Here is a 20,541-nt window from a genome sequence, read left to right as displayed (position 1 = left end):
CGGGTTGCCCGCCCCGGCCCCGGCCCCGCCGCCGGTGCCGCCGGCCCCCCCTCCGCCTCCGCCGCCACCGCCTCCACCGCCCCCCGCGCCGGCGGCGGCTCCCAGGGCGGAGGCGGGCGAGGCCGAGGCGTGGCTCTGCGGGCAGTCCGCCAGGTTGGCGATCTGGAAGGCGCTGTCGGTGACGGCGGCCGAGGCCGCGGCGGGGAGTGCAGGGGCCGTCACTGACGATGACCCCGGGTGGCAGGGACAGGCCGCCCAGCGCCGGGATGGCCGAGAAGGTGCCGACGCGGTCGGGGAGGTTCATGATCTCGGCTTCGGTGGCGCCGCACTTGAGCTTGTTCATGCACTCGCCGGCCAGCGGCCGGCAGTGCTCGGGGGCGAGCGTGGAGAGGAAGTTGCCGTTGGCCATGGGCAGGGCGGGCTGCTCGGCCGGCGGGCAGCCGGGCTTGCCCAGCCGCTGCGAGTCGCTCCGGTGGTGCATGCCGCCCCTGCCGGCGTGCAGCGAGGAGGCGGCGGCGGCGGCCGCGGAGGCGGCGGCGGAGGAGGAGGAGGAGGAGGGTTTCCTCGCGCCGCCCGCCGCGCCGCCGCCGCCGCCGCTGCCCCAGAGCATGGCGGTGGCGGCGGCGGCCGTGGCGGTGTCGCAGTTCCAGGGGGACATGCCGATGCGGGCGGCGGCGGCGGCGGCGGCGCTGGGGAAGATGGGGGTGGTGATGCGGGCGATCTTGGCCGCCTGGGGGAAGGCGCCGCCGTTGGTCTTGTAGAAGGTGGCGAAGGAGCGGTACCTCTCCATCTCCGAGTTGTAATCCACAAGGCTGTTGAGGGCCCCCTCGGGCAGGTGGCTGTCCTTGGGCAGCCCTGGCGCCTCGGGGTTGGGGCCGCTCTCCACGCACACGTTGGTGTTCATGGTGGCCGGGTCGGGGGGGACGGACGGGGGATGGGGGGCCGGGGGGAGAGGGACAGGGACGGGGACGGGGACCGCTTAATCCTCCTCCTCCTCTGGGCGCATCCCCGCGGTCGGTGCCTGGCCGGGCAGCCGTTCCTCCGGCATCCTCACGGGAGCTGCCGCAGCTGAAATACAAAAAGTCATTTCCGAGGGGGTGCGCGCGCGCGGGGGGCGCTCACGGCCGCCCACGGCCACCCCGGGGGGGGGGGGGGGGGACCCGACACGGGTGGGGGGCACACGCCGCCGTACCCGCGGGCAGAGGGCTTGAAGGGGCGGCCCGGGCAGAGTAAGCCCGGTCCCGGGACAAGGTGGGGGCGGGGGGACACGACACGGGGACCGCGTGCTGCCCACCTACCAGCACCGGGAAAAATGAAAAGGCAGGGAAAAAGGGCGGGGGGGAAATAAATAAAATGAATTATGGAAAAAAAAAATGAAAAAAGAGGGAGGTGGGGGAGGGAGCCGCCAGCTGCCACGGTGTCCTTCTGCGCCCGGCGGTCATTAGCTGCCTGCCGGCACAGCTGGCTCCGCCGGGCGCTGGTTGCGGCGGCACCGGCCCCCCCGGCGCTCCCCGCCGCCTCCGGGCACGGGGGGGCTGCCTGCGGGCCGCGGGGGGGACGGGACTAGGTTAAAAAAAAAAAAAATACTTAAGCAATTTCACAGCCTGTGATCCCGGCGCCTGCAGCTGTACTAACGACAGAGTATTTATCCCAGCCTCTCGGGGAGGATTCCCCGCCACCGCCGCCGGGGACTGCACAGGGAGGACTGGGGACACACACACACCGCGAGACGGGGATAGCCCCTCTGCGGGGCAGGGGGCTTCATGGAGAGACAGCCCGGGAACGCTCGGGAGGGCACGTCGCTGTACCTGCTTGAACTAGCCCTCGGCGGGGAAAGATGGCTCTCTGCTTCAGGGCTAGGAAAGTTAGGAGGGGCTAGGACACGGCGTCCGTTTTATTTCCCACCGCCCCCTTCTTCCCCCGGGAGCTGAAGGGGGGTATTTTAGTTTATGGGCAATGAGGAAGGTATATTATGGCAGCCTGCGCGAACTAAAGCAAACATAGCATAACTTAAAAAGCCCTCAGTTTATGAACACTGCCTCTTTGTTTTCCAGATGCTCTACCTGATAGTTCAGGATATTTCCAGCATCTTTTCTGATGTAGTGCTATCGATCAGAAACGCTCACTCGGGAGGCAGTCGTGGGGCTACGTCTAGTTTCCAGACTCCGGTATGTTTAGTTCAAAATGGTTATCAATTACGGTAATTACGATCATAATTAGATTAATGAACCGTTTGCAGCCCAACCTACCGAGTGCAAAAACTTCGTCTTCTCCCCACGTCGTGCACTAAAAGCGGGCTTATGTAAACAAATCCAGATGAAGGGAGCGTAAATCTACAGAAGGAACCTCACCCTCGGCTGCACTGGGGACCGGCGGGCGTCTTTCCGTCGGGGGGGGAAAAAAAGACCCTGAGCCCGCAGGAGCCACCTCTGTGTTTCCACGTCAGGGAAAAACCCAGACTCTCGCTGCCTTCAGAGGTCTAGTGGCAATACAAAGGCTGCCCCCGGAAAGCTCTAGCTAAGCATCGTCTCGTGGAGGGATGCGAAGGATTTGCATACAGCAAAAGAAAAAAAAACACCTCTCCCGTTTCCAGAAAGGAAAACGTAGCTGCATATCCTCGATAACAACTACTCAATAAAACTAGTTTTGCCAGCCATGTGTATGAAAGCCCCGCATCTGGTAAGGAATAAAACGTTAGCGTTCAGCCTTTTATGCCAGAAGTCATACGCATTTTCTTGCCCTATTCCCCCCAGCATTAAAGTGGTTTCTCTCCACAAGAGCTTCCCTCGCTGGCTACCTTTTCTCTCCCTGCGATCCCCTCTCAGGGTTTATTGCCACCAGCAGCGAGAAAATGATGGTGCCCACCAACCGGGTCATTATTGTTTAATCGATGCATCTCCGGAGCATGAAAAGGGTACCCGAGACGCAGTTATTGATTTCCCTCCCCCACTAACTATCGCTCTCTTTTCTGCGAATGAAATAAATAAATAGAAATTGTTAGCCGGGCTTTGCGATTCTGTCCCTGCTTAAGCTAAATGTGACCGTACATGTTCAATGTTGCATATCTGCTCTGCCAAAGACAGAGAGATCAAAGGTCATATTTAACATTCAGGAGGAGGGGCGGGTGCAGATTAATTAATAAATTAATATAGCGATGCCTTTTATTGCCCAAGTCTAGCATTAATCTACTTTTACGATCCCAGAGGACGAGAACAACAGGAAAAAAAAGAGCCCCCGACAAACCCACAAAATTTGAAAAACACAAAAAACGACCCCTCTAAAAAGAAACAAACAAACCTAAAAACCAAAAACACAAAAAACCAAAACAAAAATAACAACCCACGAAGAATAAGGGGGGGAAGGGGGGGGGGAAGCAAACCAGTCACTTACCAGGCTCTTTATTTGGGGGGGCTTGAGCGTGCAGACGCTACCAGCCTGTCTGCCTTTAATTAGTTGCACATCAGTCCCTAACACAAAGAAGAAGAAGAAGAAGAAGAAAAATATCCAGATGTGCCTTGGCAGCTCCTCAATTACAACTTTGATACTTGTAAACAAACTGCGAGGGGCGGTGGGGAAGGTGGGGGGGGTACCAGGGGGGATAAATTAAGCCGCCGATCCACTAAACAAATACCTGTAAGTGGCTTTTTTTTCCCCCTCTCCCTCTCTCGCCCGTTGCAGAGAAAGGAGGAGGAGGGGGGGAAGCAGGGGAGGCGGCGGGGGGCGAGGAAGGAGCAGGCACAGAGGGAGGGCGGGAGGGAGTGTGCGTGTGTGTGTCTATGTGTGTGTGTGCGTGTGCGCGGTGGTCTCCTCTGCCGGCGCGCTGCTCGCCGCCCGTCTCCCAGCGCCCGCCCTCGCACACAGCGCCGGGAGTGCGTGTGCGTGTGGCGGTGCGGGGGAGGGGGAGGGGAGGCGGGGGCGGGAGGCGATCGCCGCCGAGGTGAGGGAGCGCGGCGGGAGGACGCAGGGATGCGGACACCCGGTTGCCGCCGCCGCCGCCGAGCGGCGCGCACGGGCCACGGCGCAGCGCGGGGGCGCCCCCGCCGCCGCCCCCTCCGCCCCCTTCGCCCCCCTCCCGCGACGGGGGCGCTGCGGCCGCGGCCGCCCGGTGCGGGGCTGCCGGCGGGGCGGGGCCGCCGAGCGCCGCAGAGGGGAGGGGAGGGGAGCGAAGGGGAAGGGGCGGCGGCGGGCAGGGCGCGCCCCGCCGCGCTGCGCCCTGTCACCCTCCCCGCGGGCGGGCGGGGAACTGCCGGCAAAAGTTTGTGCCCCGGGAAGTTTGCGGAGGGGAGCGGGGGGCCCACCCCCTCCTGGCCCGGCCCTGCAGGCTGGAGCGGGAGGCCGGTGTCCCGGTCAGCGTGGCATTTTTCACGAGCGTTTGCGCGTCTCTAACGACTACCACCCCCACGCGTGCTATTAGCTTTTTATTTCAGACGCGTGAGGTGCTGCAGATTTCAGGCATATTTAGGCGAATTGGAGCCAGCTGAACCGTAGATGTTACACAAGTGTCTCGGCACTCATTGGAAGCGCTTTCCCCACATTTGCCCTTTGCTTGTGCCAGAGCCCAGGAGGTGCATGGCCCCTGTCTGGGCGGCCACGCATACCCCCGCACCTGAACTGCCAACGTTAAAACGCTTTTCTCAACAAGCAACTGACGTACAGAGATTGCATGCAAACACACAGCAGATCCTTAAAGAATTTCAGCAAACTATTAAAAAAAACCCCAACCAAGGCCACTCGCCTTCCCCAGAGTTCTTGCAAGCACAAAAAGGGGCCTATATTCACCAAATAAATTATGCCTCACAAGTTCTTCATCCAGATCCTCTTGGAGCGAGTGATGGCACTTACGGAGCCGTTGCTGCAGCCCAGTGCTGCCAGTGTGGGCACTAAGCAGTTAAGAAATGGATGTTTCTGCCAGGAAAATCATTTTAGCCGTGTGTAAATTACAGAAGAAGAAGAGAAAATTGTACCGTTTCACTGGCTTTATATGTAAGTGAAGGATTTATGCGCAGACTGAAGTTTTATTTCCTTCCACGCCAATCTGAATTCAAGCTTGGGGTGCTCAGTTTTAGGGAATTACCCACAGGAAAGCGCTGCAGGAACATTTTCCCAGGAGCAGCAAGACGAGATGGATTTGAGCAGTGGGATTTGGCAAGAACCAGCAGCCTTGTGGTTAGTGCTCCAACAAGTGAGACTGACTGGTACAGGAGAGGGACAGTTATGGTTAATCAGGTAAGTTGCAGATCTGCAAGAAGGCATGCTCCTGGCATTTACGTTACGGATTGGTGCGCTTTATTTGGAACCAGTACAGTTTATCGAACTAATTAGCTGCTTCTAACCACACGATATGCATTTTGAAATACCCCCAAACATGGATTTACATAATAAAGTGTAACCTCCCGACTAGCTAGCGTCATCCTTTATGACAGGTCTGCTGCCTTTTTCAAAGTCTTTTCTGTTTTGATACATTTTAAACCAAACTTATGGGGGGGGGGGAGGGCTGGGAGGGAGAATACAAATGAGGGGAAACAGTGTTTCAGTAATGTCACAAAGTGACAAAAAACAAGAGCTTTTTCTGTTGAGGTTCATTCCCTACCACTTTTCTCCCAAATTAGTTGTCAAAAGCCATACGCAATACTCCAAACACCGAGGACGTTTTTCAAACACAGACTTCTCCTGAACTCCAAACTTCCTTTAATCACAACCTGTGTCTCACTTAAGTAATCCTTTCCGAGTTAATTTATTACTCTTGAAGGAGTTACATTTTTAATAAGCTAAAAGAGGAAAAGAGGAAAACTCTGATAATCTTTTCTCATGCATAAAGAAGACCATTTCATGTATTTTTTAATTGTCATGTGAATTAAATTGCAGTGCTATATATAACCTTTCTGCTCCAGCCTGGAAACTTGTACACTTTTTTGGTGTTGGGGAAGAAGTGTGGAATCCAATTCAGATGGATTTTCTCTGAAATCTTTTTGCTTAGTAGAGTTCGGGGGGTTTTGTTTGTTTGGTTGGTTGGGGGGTGTCATTGGGGTTTTTTTGTTTTGTTTGTATGTGTATGTGTTTATTTTTTGTTTTGTTTTCAGATACGAATCTGTTTTATCCTACATTCTGCCCTGAGCCTGGGAGCCAAGGAGGACTGTAAGAGTGGAAAATGTACAGGTGTTTATTAGTGAGGTAGCCAACCTTCCAGCTACAACTATCTCATGACGAAAACAACTCCGGATTGTCCTTTTCACCATAATCACTGCTTTGATGGGAGGGACAGAAAGTTAAAAATCACAGACTCTGTTTTTCGTTCAGAAAGCATTCCCACTTCATTTTTACCAGGAATGCAGGAAGAGGAGTATGTTGTAACATTGGTAACATGGGAACTGCCCTGCCTTTTAGGTTGTTCTGAAAGAAAGTTGCAAAAAAAAAGAAACTCTTGTTCATTCTGTTACTGACTCTGTTACTGGCCACTTTAAACCTACCCTGCTCCATTAAGTATTATAAGCAGTAGAATTAGAAAAAGGAGTCAAAGCCAGCCCTTGGGGAATGCAGTAGTTCCTTACAGACTTCTAGCCAGGTATTTTTTTTTTCCCTAATATTATTACTCTTTCTTTTTGTGTGCTGTTTTCCTAGGGCTCCCAAAGCCCACAGATACACTGTCAGGGCTGGACTCTGACTCTGTTGTTGTGTTTGGGTTTCCTTCTGCTGGGGCCAAGAGCTCTAAATTGTCCCAGACCACATGCGCTGTGACTCTGGCTTTCCTCTGGGTGGTCCATGTGGCATGTGTCCTGAGCAGCCTAACCTTGGGTGTGGGCCTCTGCCACAGAAGAACTATGGATGGCGACTGGAAAAGCAGCTGCCACTGCTCCACTCACTTTTTCACTAGGAAATCTCCTGCTTTGCAAAGGAAGTGGTAGGTTTTCATTCAAGACCATGTGCCTTTACCTGCCGCCAGCTCTATTTGTGCCTCACCCCTTGATGAAAATGGAAATGGTGGCTCAGCTGTTTTCCATCCTCAAGAAGAAACACATTTCTGGCACAGCCTTTTTTTCTAGCACCAGTCTTGTGGGCACTCTGAATATATGGTCCTTCTCTTCTGAGACGGGGGTGAATTGAAGAACAGATGCAGAAGTTTTCTCCAAATTCCCAAACTAACTTCTTTTTTATTTCATAGGTGGAAGAAATACGTGAAAACATATGGAAATGTCTTGTACACATCCACAGCAATAAAAGCATACCTGCACCCCTTTGCCTGGAATCCCTCATAACCCTTTGACATCCTTTGAGCTACAAATTATTTCATGAATTCTCTAGGACCTGGGCTTCAATTTAACCTGAAAGCTGTCTGTTTGTACTGCCATGATACCAAATCCAGCTGCTCTGAGCTGCAGTTCATCTCTGTGACTTCCAGCAGTGCTAGGCACCCTCCTTCCTTCCTCTACAAATGGTCACCTTTCTGCTGGCACATATGTACCATTCCTCCTTCTCGTGGTTGCGGCCAGACACCTCCTGTTCACTCCCTCATATCTACCCCTGCTGCTTTCCACACATGCAGCCAGCCCATCCCAGCTATCTGATGAAGGGGGATGCCTCGCTACTTGCCAGCTACTCTGGAGTTCTCGCATCAGTAAAGGGATAGTCCAGGCACAAACTAGTTTTTGTGTGCTGCAAGAAAAGACACCCGAGAACTGCTGAAAAGCACTATCTGCCAGAAAAATCAGGATAAACCCATCCATTAGAATGCCTCTCTTTCACATTACTGAAAACTGCACTCCTTGCTTTTGTTTGAAAGGAAATGCAGCAATTACCCCTATTACAGACATCTACAAATATTTACTTAAATTATGTAGCAGAGGGATTTTTTAAAAAAGTTATCACAGCTTAAACATTCCCATCACTTTGAATCTGGCTTGATTCTGTGTCAGGTACAGCCACTTTCCTGATTCTTCGGGGGCAGGATTCCAGACTGCCGATCTCCAATTATGCCGACTCCCAGAGGGCTCGATCCGTCACTGATGCAAGTCAACGTTGCAGCTCTGCATTTGATAGAATGCTGCCAGATGAGGAACAGCAGTGCTTAGGAAAAACAAAACCCACAGTGATCCTTATACTGTTGATATCAGGATCCTGATAGGACAAAGAAGGGGAATTCTGAAACCTGGGTCTAAAGAGCTGGCTACTAAAACCACCTGAGTCTGTTTAGACCACCTCAGCATCTCTCTTCTCTCTGGCTGACAGCCCACGCATTGGTGCCACAGTTTCATTTCTTAACATTTCTTAAAAAACGCCCTTCATTGGACTGGAGCTGGAGTGGCTTTTACCCTGTGAATGCTGTATGAATCTAAATGTCAAGCCAGAGATGTCATGCCAGCAGCTATCAAGGGGGTTTAGAATAAGCATTCCCTGGCCAGTAGACAGTAAGCATGGGCTTGTTCACCTAATCAGCTTTTGGGCTCCTCAGTGCTAAGGCTGTATTCTGTTTTTGTCAAATGGCATTGTACCAACACTCCTCTGGGGCAGGTACTCAGAAAGTGTGTTTGTTCTTTCAGGGCTTGCATGTCCCAAAAAAACCTGTGAGAAAGGTTTGAATCATTGCAGCTAGTTCAGGATGGCTGACAGTTTTTCTTTCCTTTTGGGCCCTATTTTCAGATACTTCTCAATTTGTCAAGTTTCACCTCTTTGAACTAAAAGTTCCCTGTTTGAGAGGTATGCAGTCTCTAAAACCATTCAGCTGGTTTCCAGACTTCATTCTTAACTAACACATTTTCTGTGCTAAAATAATAACTATTTAAGAACTACTTTTCTAAGGAGCTGTAATGCCTTTGCACTTAGAAGCAAAAAGTTTAAAATTTGATCATTGTGAACATACCTCATTTGGCCAAATTGCACACATTTCTGAGCTATAAAAAAGAAATCTTAGTTCACACACAGGAATTGTTAGAAGTGCAAGAGGGAAAAATTCTCCGAAGTGTCTCTTTTTGGCCGATCTTTGAAAAAGATTCCCTCAGTAAACACATTCCCTGTACTGGAACTACTAAGTGATATGACAGTTGCAAAAGGTCACCATCAGCCACCGAGCATTCAAATTTAGTGATCTCTCTTATCAAATTATTAAAATGTGGATGATCTCACTTCTAGAATATGGAGACAGACTTGTTGATGCTTGAGAAATACATAGGTATCACAGAGATAACCTGTAGAAATTTTGGAATATGGAAGTGTGGAGCTGGGGAAACTCTATGAAGGAAGAAAAGGCTGATGGTGAGAAGGGACCATGGACTAAATAAGGAAACAATCCCATAGAGAGACTAGTATGCCACTAAATAAGGAAACAATCCTGTGGAGAGACTAGTATGCCACTAAATAAGGAAACAATCCTGTGGAGAGACTAGTATGCCATCAGGTGTATGTAGCAAGCTAGTAGAGTAAGGATTGCATGGATAAACTCAAGAGAGCATCTCCTAGCTTTTGAGCCCTTCAGTCTTTGATCTTTGCAAAGATTCTGGAGGTTTCTATCCCCTGGGCTTGGCTGCCTTCTGAATTGTGGTACTTGTCTTGGAAGTGACAGGTTTTGCTTTACCTCTGTATGTAAGTTTTTGATGAGATAGTTCCATTTTCATATTTAATAAATTGGAGAGAGTAAAGACTTAATTAGAAAGCAGAGTTTTGTCAATTTAACACCATCTTCAGATGAACAACAGCCATCTTGTGCCAGATTTTCATATCACCGTGATCAAACACCTCTGGTAGATAATAGCAGTGAGAAACCAAGCTCATACCACCATGACTTTGGCCCTGTAATGCCCAGGATGGCTACATCAAGCTATTCCATGTTCTATTAGTCTGAAAGAGCATCCAAAACCAAAATAGGAAGTACAGCAAACTTTTTTACTACCTCATAAAACAACAAAAGAAAACAATAGCAGATGCTTCAGTTAATTTCTATAGGAAGAGAAATTTGAGTAAGACTTTTTCTCTATAGAAAAGTCTTTTCTCTGTACTTGTGATGTTGTATAGCTTTGGTTACCTTCTCATTGAAATAGCCAGAGATTTTGTTATCTCCTCAGTTCTCACACTCTAAATATACACAAAAGACGTGTATATTTTACTATCCTGTTTTGTTAATGCTTTGCTCACCTCTTCTGTTGTCACATTTCCACTGTCAAGGCTCGTCTGGAATAAGCTTATGGTTTTTTAAATACTTGATTTCACACACTACTACTATTTATGGTTAAGGCTTCATTGGGAAGAATGACAATCAGTCATGACTCAAAGATGGTCTCAGTGCCAGAAGCACTTGTATCCTTCTACAGGCCATCATTCTGACTTACAATAAGCACTGGCAGGCAGTGGATGGTCATTTTCCTTACTGTTCCCTGAGGTCATGTTAATCAGCCCTTGCCTTTACTGTCAGAAGGCATAAAAATGGAACTCCACATGCTGCACAGCATAGGACTGATGGATGACCCCAGAGGAGTACTTCTGATCCTCTGCCGATGTCCCCAGAACTTCCTTCTTTCTCTAATTTCAGAGGTATCCACAGATGAATAGGGGTGCGGAGGGCAGCTGGCTGCTCCAGTTGTCAGGTGGTTTAAAAGATGCTGCAAGTAGCTGGAAGCTGACAGCACAGTGTCTGTCACTTGGATGACCACAACTAAGCACCTCCTTTGTAAGTCAGGACACTCAGCAGCAGGTATTGTCTCACAGAAAAGGTTATTGCTGTGGTTTAGATAATACCATTTTATCACTGTTACCCCAGTTATGGGTGCTTTCAATATTCACCTACTTACAGCTGTGGACACAGAGGTTGAAGAAAGAGTATGCTGGAAAAGGGAAATGATATCCCAGATGCCAGTGCATGGTCAGAAGAATACACTACAATCCCAAGAATGGCAACAAAATGTGAGCTACTGGACTTGGGAAGAACAAGAATAAACACAGTGAAAAGCAAACAATAAAAAGCTGGTAAGAGAGGAAGAAATGTGGATAAACTGTATTGTGAGGATTTAAAAGGAAAATCAGGGCAGAACAAAACACAGAAGGTGCCACAAGGGACATGAGCAAACTTTCTTGTTTCAACAAGATAGCTATTGTTTCTCATGCGTGTGCAGTCCTGTCCAAATGTGCCGTCACACAAATATTTTAAGTTGCTCTCTCCTGCCAGCAAGAGAGTTGTTATCATGGCAGCCGGTGCTGTGCTGCCGAGATGAGCCCCCAGAGAAAGCCCTCTCTCCTCTCACTCACGCACTGGCATGCCAGCCAATTCCCTGCACTCCTTCCTACGTGCTCGGAATGACGGTCACGTTTCAGTCAGTGCTTCAACCCTTTCTGGGTGTAACTTTAGCCCCCTTGAGCAGTGACATACCTGCTTTACACTGCATCTGGAGAACAGAAGAAACAAGGCCCTGAGCGCAGAGATCTTGTTAAAACATGCTATAGGCAGACCAAGAGATATTATCAACCAATTGAACAAGGACCAATACACCTCCATTCTTGAAATTCTGTTTGTTATCCCTGCTCTGCTGAATCTGCTTGATTTCAAGTTGCAAAAGCATTATCCTAAGCAGGATGACAGAAATGCCCATTGTTAATTAATGTTATTATTTTACTACTCTTGGTTCTTAATGGCCCAAGATATTTTAGCTGATAATTGGGATCAAGTAACAGGGTTATTTCTTTCGTACCTGTACCGTATGTAGTTATATATATATCTATGTGTATATATATGTATGTACGTATGTATGTAAGTATATAAAACCCCTATGCAAATACTTTAGGGTAGAGATCACTCGGTATGTGGAGTTTTCCTTAACACTTCTCAAGTCCATTTAATATTCATGTTTGCTGTTACACAAAGCAATAAACTGACCCAAAACCAATTGGCTTTATAAAGTGAACATTAAGACTTTAATCAACAATGCTGTCAAAGTATCTAGAAGAAATTAGTTTATCATGCATAGCAAAGATAGGTTTCTTGAGACTTCTAATGAAAGCTGATATAGCCATTATCTGATTACTGTAACATACACTCAATCATTAATACAAAAGTACTCTTTCATGATCTTCACTTTATGGCCACAGCCATCCTAGGAGGAAGCCAGGAGGTGGGAAGAGGAAAGTATTGCTTCCTGCTTTTGTTCATGCCAGTTCTAATGGGGTTGTGACACTGAAGAATGCTAATTCAAGACTGATGTGTATTTCTTGGCCCTGATCACAAGATGTGGGTCAGACTTATAGGGGGTCAGCAGTATTTGATGTCCTGAAGGCAAAACAATGCTATTCAAGATTAATACAGAGGCTGTGCCAGTACTCTCTAGTTCCAGTGACTGCCAGTTGGCCTGTTGAGAAGGTGTAAATCCATGTTCCCCATCGCAGCTGTGCTGAACCAAGTCCTGCTATGAGTAAGGAGCTGTGCCCTGGCACAGCAGTAGGACAAGAGGGCACGGCCTTAAGCTGCGCCAGGGGAGGTTTAGGTTAGACATTAGAAAGAAATTGTTTACAGAGAGGGTAATCAGCCATTGGAATGGGCTGCCCAGGGAAGTGGTGGATTCTCCGTCCCTGGAGGTTTTTAAGATGAGGCTGGACGTGGCACTTAGTGCCATGGTCTAGCAACTGTGGTGGTAGTGGATCAAGGGTTGGACTTGATGATCTCAGAGGTCCTTTCCAACCCATCTGATTCTATGATTCTATGATCTGCACAGAAGTGATGATACTGCTTTTCAGTAGCAAAACTATGGAGAAAGTAAAGATGCGTAAAGGGTCTGGTAATTATTTCTCAAGTTTGTTATAGCAAGCTGCACTCTGTTGTTATTTTGCTGCTGGCTTCTGCTAATAATTTGCTCTCAGTTTTTAAAGAATAGACCCCAAAAGAAATTTGTTGGCATCTGGCTCAATCAAAATGGAAAAAGTCATAATAAGGAAACTATCTTTCAAGAAGAGTGAAGACTGTGTTCTCTGAATGTAAATTTTTTTAAATTACTTTGGATTTTGCAGATTGTAGTCATTATACAGCTATTTATGGAGAAGTAATATTGTTGTCTTTGTCATGAAAAAAAGCCTTGAGAACACTGACTGTCACCTAGGATTAGTATTGCCACAAAATAAAGGTTCTCTCAATATTTTTGCAGACATTTTCACAGGATCATTGGAGAACCTGAGCCCCACTATTACTGAAAATTAAAATTACTTAATAGTGCTGCCTGTGATAGGGTGTTTGCTTTATAGTTGTCAAAAACCTCAAATATTGATCATTCTGTTTAATGATACATTATTTTTTTTTAGTACTTCCAGACATATTGCAAGTGTTATGATTCTTTAAATGTCTGTGTTATTGTAAAAGTAGTAGTAAGACTGAATAAACAGTTGCCTAAAATAGGTATTGATTTTGCATCTTTAAAAGCAAGATACTGAGAACACCAATTATATGTTTATCTCAGAAATATTAATGTCTTCATGTACCATTCAATTCATGCTGCAAGTTGTATCTTTTTGGAGAGAGTTCTTACTGCATATCATATAAGTTTCGTGTAAACTTGTAGGTTAAATGGTAGAACAGTTTGGTTCTGAACAGACATTAAAGGTATCCTTTGGGAATGTTTCTAAATATCTTGACTTTAATGACTGGAACATTTTAGTCTTTTTTTTTAGTTAAAGTCAGCCTCAGAATTAGCTTTTTGTTGCCCCTCTGCCTCCTTCACATCATTCCTTCTCTTATCTGGAGAATCTCAGCTGTTAAAACCCACCACTGCCAAATCTGCTCCCAACTGTGGACAAAACAGAATGTTCAATGAAACAGGAACACTCGAGCTTCCTGTTCATGCTATGCTGTGACTGTAAAACAATGGACTTGCAGCAGTCCTGTAGACTATGTAGAAGAAATGGACCTTTAAGGAATGTATGTATTCACACATTGACAGGGGTACTAAGCCCCCACGTTTTCCTACCATATGAAATTCATCACTGTGTATAATTCTGTGTACATTCCTGTGGTTCACTTCCTGCTGCAGCTATGACAAATGCCCTTTTATATTTAGGGATTTTAGGGTTATTCATCTTTCATTTCTGTTCTTATCAAATCTGTACTTCAAATATCTGTCTGCATCCTGCTCATTCCTGTGTGATGTATGAGTCTACAGATAATATATGCACCCCATGCTTAAACACATGCATAGAAGCCTCCAAAATTGAGTTCATGGTTCTCCCTGGCTGATATTCTTCTTTGGCCACCGCACCCACAACAATCACTCTAGTACCATCAGTTCACCTGACCTTCCTCTGCTTTTGATCCAACTCAACAAACCCATTCATTTTTCCTAACAGAACACTGGAAGTTTCCAAATGATTTTTGCTTCCTAGGGTAGACTTCAACATGAATACGTGCCTATACATATGTACATTTACATATGTATAATGCCATTTGGGGGAGACCAAAACTGAGCTGTCAATAATGTAATCTGCTGTAGAGTATAGCTCACAGATAAGTCTGAATGGCATCTCAAGGATTCTTATCCATCTCTCTTGACTCAGATTTATATGTTAGGAGGTAAAAACTGGTGATGTGAGTCCAAATGATAGTGACGAAATGGTCCATGTGCAATAACAAGGCTCATGCATCAGATACTGTAAGACATGCAGGGAAACAGGAGGTTTCCAAAGCACAATCCAAGACTGATCCAGAGAAGACCCAAAATTCAAAAACTGATCAGATTTATGGCAGACTTAATTTAAGATGCAATATGATTATGAAGGGTGGGAAGCAATGAAAAGGGCAAGACTGGAGAAGATCTGGGCATTAGTATTACAGTCATTTTTTCATAGCAACTATGCACAATGGGGTGAATCAAAGTAGCTTTGGTTACTACTAGGTCTGGTTTATGTATGAACTCTTTAACTATAAATAAAATCATCTCTCCTTAAATTACCAATCAAGCTAGGTACCTTTGGCAAGGTGTTTCTTTGAGGAATCGCAGTGAAAAGTTTGTTTGGAAGAAGGACTTAAAAGGTAGATGCAGCTGGCATGGATTAGAGATCCTTATGGAATGAAAGAAAATTAACACTGTCGTGGGAGGAAAAGGTGGACACAATTTACCTCACTGCTCTTCCTTCTGTCTAGCAGACACATCAGATCACTCTGTCACTGTAGAAGAGCCTGCTCCAGTTGTGGGATCGACCATATTACCCATTTCCAGGAATTTCTAGTATGTAAGTCTTACTTTTTTCCTCCATCAAACACCTGTGAGTATTTCCCTCATAGTAAATCTTGCGACCAAGATGAATAAATATATTAATAGTAATGTATAATTATTGCAAGTACTCTAGCTCAGCCTGTACATCGGCTCTTCAGGAAGTTTCACAACAACCCATTCATGTACAGTCACGGTGCATTCTCCATCAACCCTGACACATTCCTCACTCACAGCATTTAGGAGGGAGAAAGGGATTGAAAGAGGAAACATGCAGAAAAATGTGCTGGTCAGAGAAAGCAGTCAGGTTGCAGAAAAATACCCCAAAGAACTATTGTTTTTCTATTTTAACAGTTTCCTCTGGCTCAATTGAATTTTCTCTGTTCACTGTTTATTTTCTCTGTAGTGTTTAGTTTTTTACTATTCATTAACAGGTCATTCAACAAGTCAAGAGTTTGTCCTTGCTATGTTTCCACTTATTGAATTTAAAAAAAATATTACACTTAAAAGTTCACATTTACTGTTATATTTACGAAATCTCTCTTGCCTCTGAGCAGCTTAAATGCCTGGATGTTTCCTCCCTGGTTTATGCGATTCTAAGTGATTATCCAGTTTGCCAATAATGTAATTAAAAAGACAAAAATCACAGTTATTCCAGAGTGAGAAGCTGTCCTAGAGCTTTAGATCATCCTGATTTGGGGTGCTGGAGAATTCAGTGATGTAATTAAGAAAGTCCTGCAGTCTTCATAAAGATCCCAAGGTTATCCTCCCCAGACTTCTGCTTTTTCCTTTCCTTGCCACTCCAAGCCCAGTCCTTGCCTGTCCCATGCTACAGGGAAAACAGAACTCTCTCAACTTGTTTCTGCCATGCTTCCAGCAATCTCTGTCAGCTGGACAAAGGATACCGAGGGTGGCTTTAATTTATTCCTTCCCTTTTATTTGGTGTAAATGAGCAAAAGGGTTGAAACTCTCACCTTTTCTCCCTGTGTTAAGGATAATGTAGTCAGAACTCTCATAAGAGAAGCGTCTAGTACTGTACATGTGTCGTACCAGGGAAAGAGTGTTACCTCTTGCATTGCTGGAAAGTCTAAACACATTTAAGTCAAAGGCAACCAAATTTCCAACACCTCCTGCAGTCTCCATCTCGGAAGAGGAATTGCCTTAAGAGGTACTAATAAAGACTGCTCAATGAGCAATTTCTGGAGATCACTTCTGTACACTGGGTATATCTTTTAAAGGGTTTTTCAAATTGTTAGTAAGAGCCTTGAAATATATGGGAATCTGCATATACACGTATGTCTCTAATACCACTTAATTCCTTCAGTGATTTTTACCCAAAAGGATTTATCTTGTAGGCTGTGAAACAGACCTAGCGAGCAGGGAAGTCTGCTGGCTCAATAATAGCGATAAAAGTTAGATATCATAATGCTTCCATTTCATTAGGAAGCTATCTGCCTCCTGGTTATGACCCAGGAAAAAGTGGATACATGGCTTGATACAGCACAGAAAACATAAGGTATATATTAATGATCACATGCTGTTTCTCTCAAAAGGACATTTCTCTCTGTTCTAGCTGCATATTGTTTGACTTGGCAGTAGTAGGAAAGGGAATAGATGATTCAGTTGCTATAATTTGTAAAAAGCATCAACAATTTTAACCTGCATTTTCCCTTCAGTCATACTCTCATCTCAGCTAAAGCTTTTTGTTTCATGTTTTCCTCCACTCTGACCATTTTCTAAAACACTTGAGATGAAGTCAGGTAGGTAAGTAGAATATGGTACACTCTACACTCTGTGTACACTGTAACAGCATTAGCATACATCAGCGAAGGGAATGGGTTACTTCCCCATTCAACCTAAACTCATTTTTGTCCTTGAGTGCCATACACATATGGCAGACTAAGGACAAAGAGGATCCAGTGACATCAATTGCATAGTTTGGGGTACCATTTAGACAAGTCATAGCAGATAATTAGACAGATAAAGTTTTGGTTTAGATGTTTGTGTGTTGGTAGGAAAGTACAGTGTATCAGTTGGTCTAACGCAGTCTCCCCAGTATGCTTTTGGTGAGGGGGGTGTGACAACTGCAGTGCTTTACCTCAAGTTCATGGTTGAGAACCATTTCTTAATAAGACAAAAAAGCTTTCCCTGCAAAGCCTTGCTACTTTTTCCATATATAGAATCTATATTAATGTTCAGTCATATTGCTCAAGAAGAAAACAATACATCTAGCAGCTAATCCCACATATTCACTTTGCATTATACCTTGCTTCCCATTTATTATAAATTCCTCTCCCTCTGCAATGAATTGATCCATTTTTTTTCCTTTTCAGTTTTCCTGATTCCAAACCTCTCACTAAGCTTGATTTGCTGCTTCTGTTGGGCCACCTAAACTATGCCATGTGTATTATACCTCAGGGTAGATCATTAATTCCTACCTCTTTGATTTAGCTGCACTCTCAGTCAGATTCCTGCATCATTTTATCTCCCTCGATTTTTTCTGCCAGTTGGAAACTCGGCTTTGGTTCTGCCTCCTTAAACACTAGAAGAAAGTACATTTCTTTTTCTTTTGACCTCATTTTCTCACCTGACAACACTCGGCTTTTTTACTGATGTCGCCCCAAATCATGTTTTTTCCATTTAGTACTAAGGTTAGCATTTCTGTGTTTCAGCAAAAGCAGCTATTTGCGTTCCTATGATGCTCAGAGTCATCCTATGCGTCTGCCTGTGCAATTCTGAGTTCAGTGCCAAAACAATTTGGGAATTTGTATTAAAGCTAGAAAGCCTTCTTACTATCTTGATAGCTTAGCTGTATTTGCTGTCACAGTATTAATACAAGCCAGTTGATTCTGGATTCCTCAGTACATTTCTGCAGACTCTCTTGCGCTCTGGATCATGGCTGGCCACTGTTTTCTAATCAAACACGTTCATATGTAATGATACATTCATCAAATAGCTGGTAACATTTCTGCTACTATGCAAAAATTCAGGCTAAACTTTCTAAGTAACTTTCAGGCTAAATCTACAGTTAAACCATTTTCATATTTAATTCAATACTAACTTCCTTCAGATTCTACTCATTTAGTTTGAGTTCACATTCATACTCTCCTCAGAGTCACGTCCAATACTGCACAACATTAGCAGTCCTTTCAGCAAAGTTAGGGTAATGTATCTTTCTTTTATCAAATACTGCCACCAAAGCTTAATTGTTAATGCTCTTCAGCTTAGAGGGTCCACAATTGCTTGTCTCAGTAGTTTTAGCTCAGTGTTATACTCAACAAACCAACACATCCACTGCGGATTCATCAAAAAAAGCACCTGATTTAACAAAAGCGGAAGCTGGCTTGGCAGCCCTGGAGATCAAAGTACACTAATGTATTTACAGGAGCTGAACATGAAACCGTACAATCTTCGACCATATTTAACTCTGTAATGTGTATCACTTTTTATTCTGGAAGACTGCTTTTACAGGTCAGTCCTTCAGTTCCAGTACCCATTTAGTCCTTTTGAGTCCAAAAAGCAGATCATGTGCTAGCAGTTATGATTTAATTTCATTTTGTGCATACCTGCTCATCTTTAACCCTTATCAAGGCACACAAAACACATCAAAATATATAAATCTTCAGTTACCACTAAATGAAGCCACCACAATATTGATCTCCTCCATCTCCACAACCATCATCTGCTTTTTAAATTAATATATAAATCAGAAATTTTTTCTAATAAAAAAATATGACTATCTACTACATAGCAGGGACGACTTGGGAGTTCATTTTCACAGAAGTACTTTGAAACCCTCCTCAGCATGCACTGTAGAGATTTGTGCCTAGGAAGATTTTGTTCTCCTTGAGGAGTTTGCCTTGTGAATATGGCTTCAGTGCACAGACAAAACAGACTGTGATAGGGGACCAGAGGTAATAAATACAAAAGGGTTTAGTAGGACAGCAAATATCTCAACTTGCCATTTGGTCTAACCAAAGTCAAAGAGAAGCAGTTCAAAAGGTTCATGGCAGAGGATTTTTAAGGAGAGAGGTACAGGAAAATGAAATGCCATTTAGTTGTTTTGACTAAATGAGACAGTATTTACCAGAGCAGGCAATGGGCAGGTTATCATGAATGTCATTACCAGCACAGAGCAGGCAGAAGCTACTAGTTTTTGGCACGTGTAGTGTGACAGATGGGGTGACACCATCCTCTGGGCTGTAGAATACTTCTCCTATTCTGCCTCCCTTTCTGTCCCCAACACTTCTTCCTCAGTGTGGTTGGTTATGTTCTCATCACCAGTGCTCACAACCTCAGCTGAACAGGCATCCTGGCTCATGGGAGAATATCCCCTGTATTATCTTGGGCTTTGCATTACTGTAATGCACTAAGAGCTTTTATTTTATTTGTTTTGGCTGGAGAGTGGGTGTGGATTAACAGTGCATAATACTGATTTACTCCAAGGCTGTGATCTCCTGCTTTACAATCCAGATATTGGTAGGAATTTACCAAAAAGCCTTGTACCCCTTGCAGCTGGGATGAGATTTTCGGAAGATTTCTTCTCCTATGTAAGCATCTAAATAAATGTCAAGATTTTTCCAGACCTCTACATGTTCAGTTCTGTGTGGACTGGCACTGTGAGACTGTTTGTGATGCTTTTTAAAATGAGACTTAAAATTATTCTCAGTATTTTCAGTCATTAGAGATCATAAAGATCTATGTGCCATATAAGCAACTACATCTCTGCCTGTCCCCCCCTCTCTCTGCAACTCTCTGTAGATAGTTCCTTCTGACTCATCTGTGACACAGAATCCCTACATTTCATAAATGTTTCACCAGAGGTAGTGGGGAAGACTGTGGATCTATAATATAGCTGGCAGAAGTGTTTGAAGCAGTGGCTTCATTTCCACAGCTGACACTTTACTTGGGGATCCTTGCTAGTGAAGGATGCTGGGTTTGTATAGGTTATTATTTATGCCCTTATGTCAGTCATATTGTTCAAATAGATTCAAATAAATTAGTCTTTCTAAGACTTGAGCCAATTCCTGAATTACTACATAAATTATTAAGTAGTCTGCATTCAAACTTTTTACAGTATTGCCTGGTTCATAGTTTGTAGGAAGGATTCCATTATGTAGGAACTGCACATTAAGTTTACATTTAATAGTGTTATTTCATTGCTTCTAAAACTTTTCACACTATCTCATTTCTTGTAGCCATTCTTATTTCTTGTAGCCATTCCCAAGTCATGTTTTTATCTGCCAAGATGACATATTCAGAGAGCTTTAGCAAGGCTCCTATGAAAAACTTGTATGAAAAATAATACGTGGAGTAGCCCTCCCCAAATGTGAAAGAGATACAGCAGAGTGTTTTAGAGGCCCATCAATTATGG

General features: G+C 45.1%; 1 protein-coding gene and 1 long non-coding RNA gene across 2 annotated transcripts in view; one reads left to right on the top strand and one right to left on the bottom strand.

Annotated features, from left to right (window-relative positions):
- Nucleotides 1-962, bottom strand: part of CXXC4 (CXXC finger protein 4) — a 213,705-nt gene extending 212,743 nt beyond the window's left edge. Inside the window, 2 exon segments of the mRNA XM_032685713.1 lie at nucleotides 3-222; nucleotides 224-962. Of these exon segments, the coding sequence (XP_032541604.1) occupies nucleotides 3-222; nucleotides 224-904 (901 nt within the window). The 5' untranslated portion in view covers nucleotides 905-962.
- On the top strand, nucleotides 6-2,394 carry LOC116785761. The gene is made up of 3 exons (XR_004356703.1): nucleotides 6-278; nucleotides 2,055-2,168; nucleotides 2,240-2,394. It is a non-coding gene; the product is annotated as an uncharacterized LOC116785761 (long non-coding RNA).
- The last annotated feature ends 18,147 nt before the right edge of the window (nucleotides 2,395-20,541 follow it).

The sequence above is a fragment of the Chiroxiphia lanceolata genome, chromosome 4 (assembly GCF_009829145.1).
Source record: "Chiroxiphia lanceolata isolate bChiLan1 chromosome 4, bChiLan1.pri, whole genome shotgun sequence".
Lineage (NCBI taxonomy): Eukaryota > Metazoa > Chordata > Aves > Passeriformes > Pipridae > Chiroxiphia > Chiroxiphia lanceolata.
This window is presented reverse-complemented; position numbering and strand designations above follow the sequence as displayed.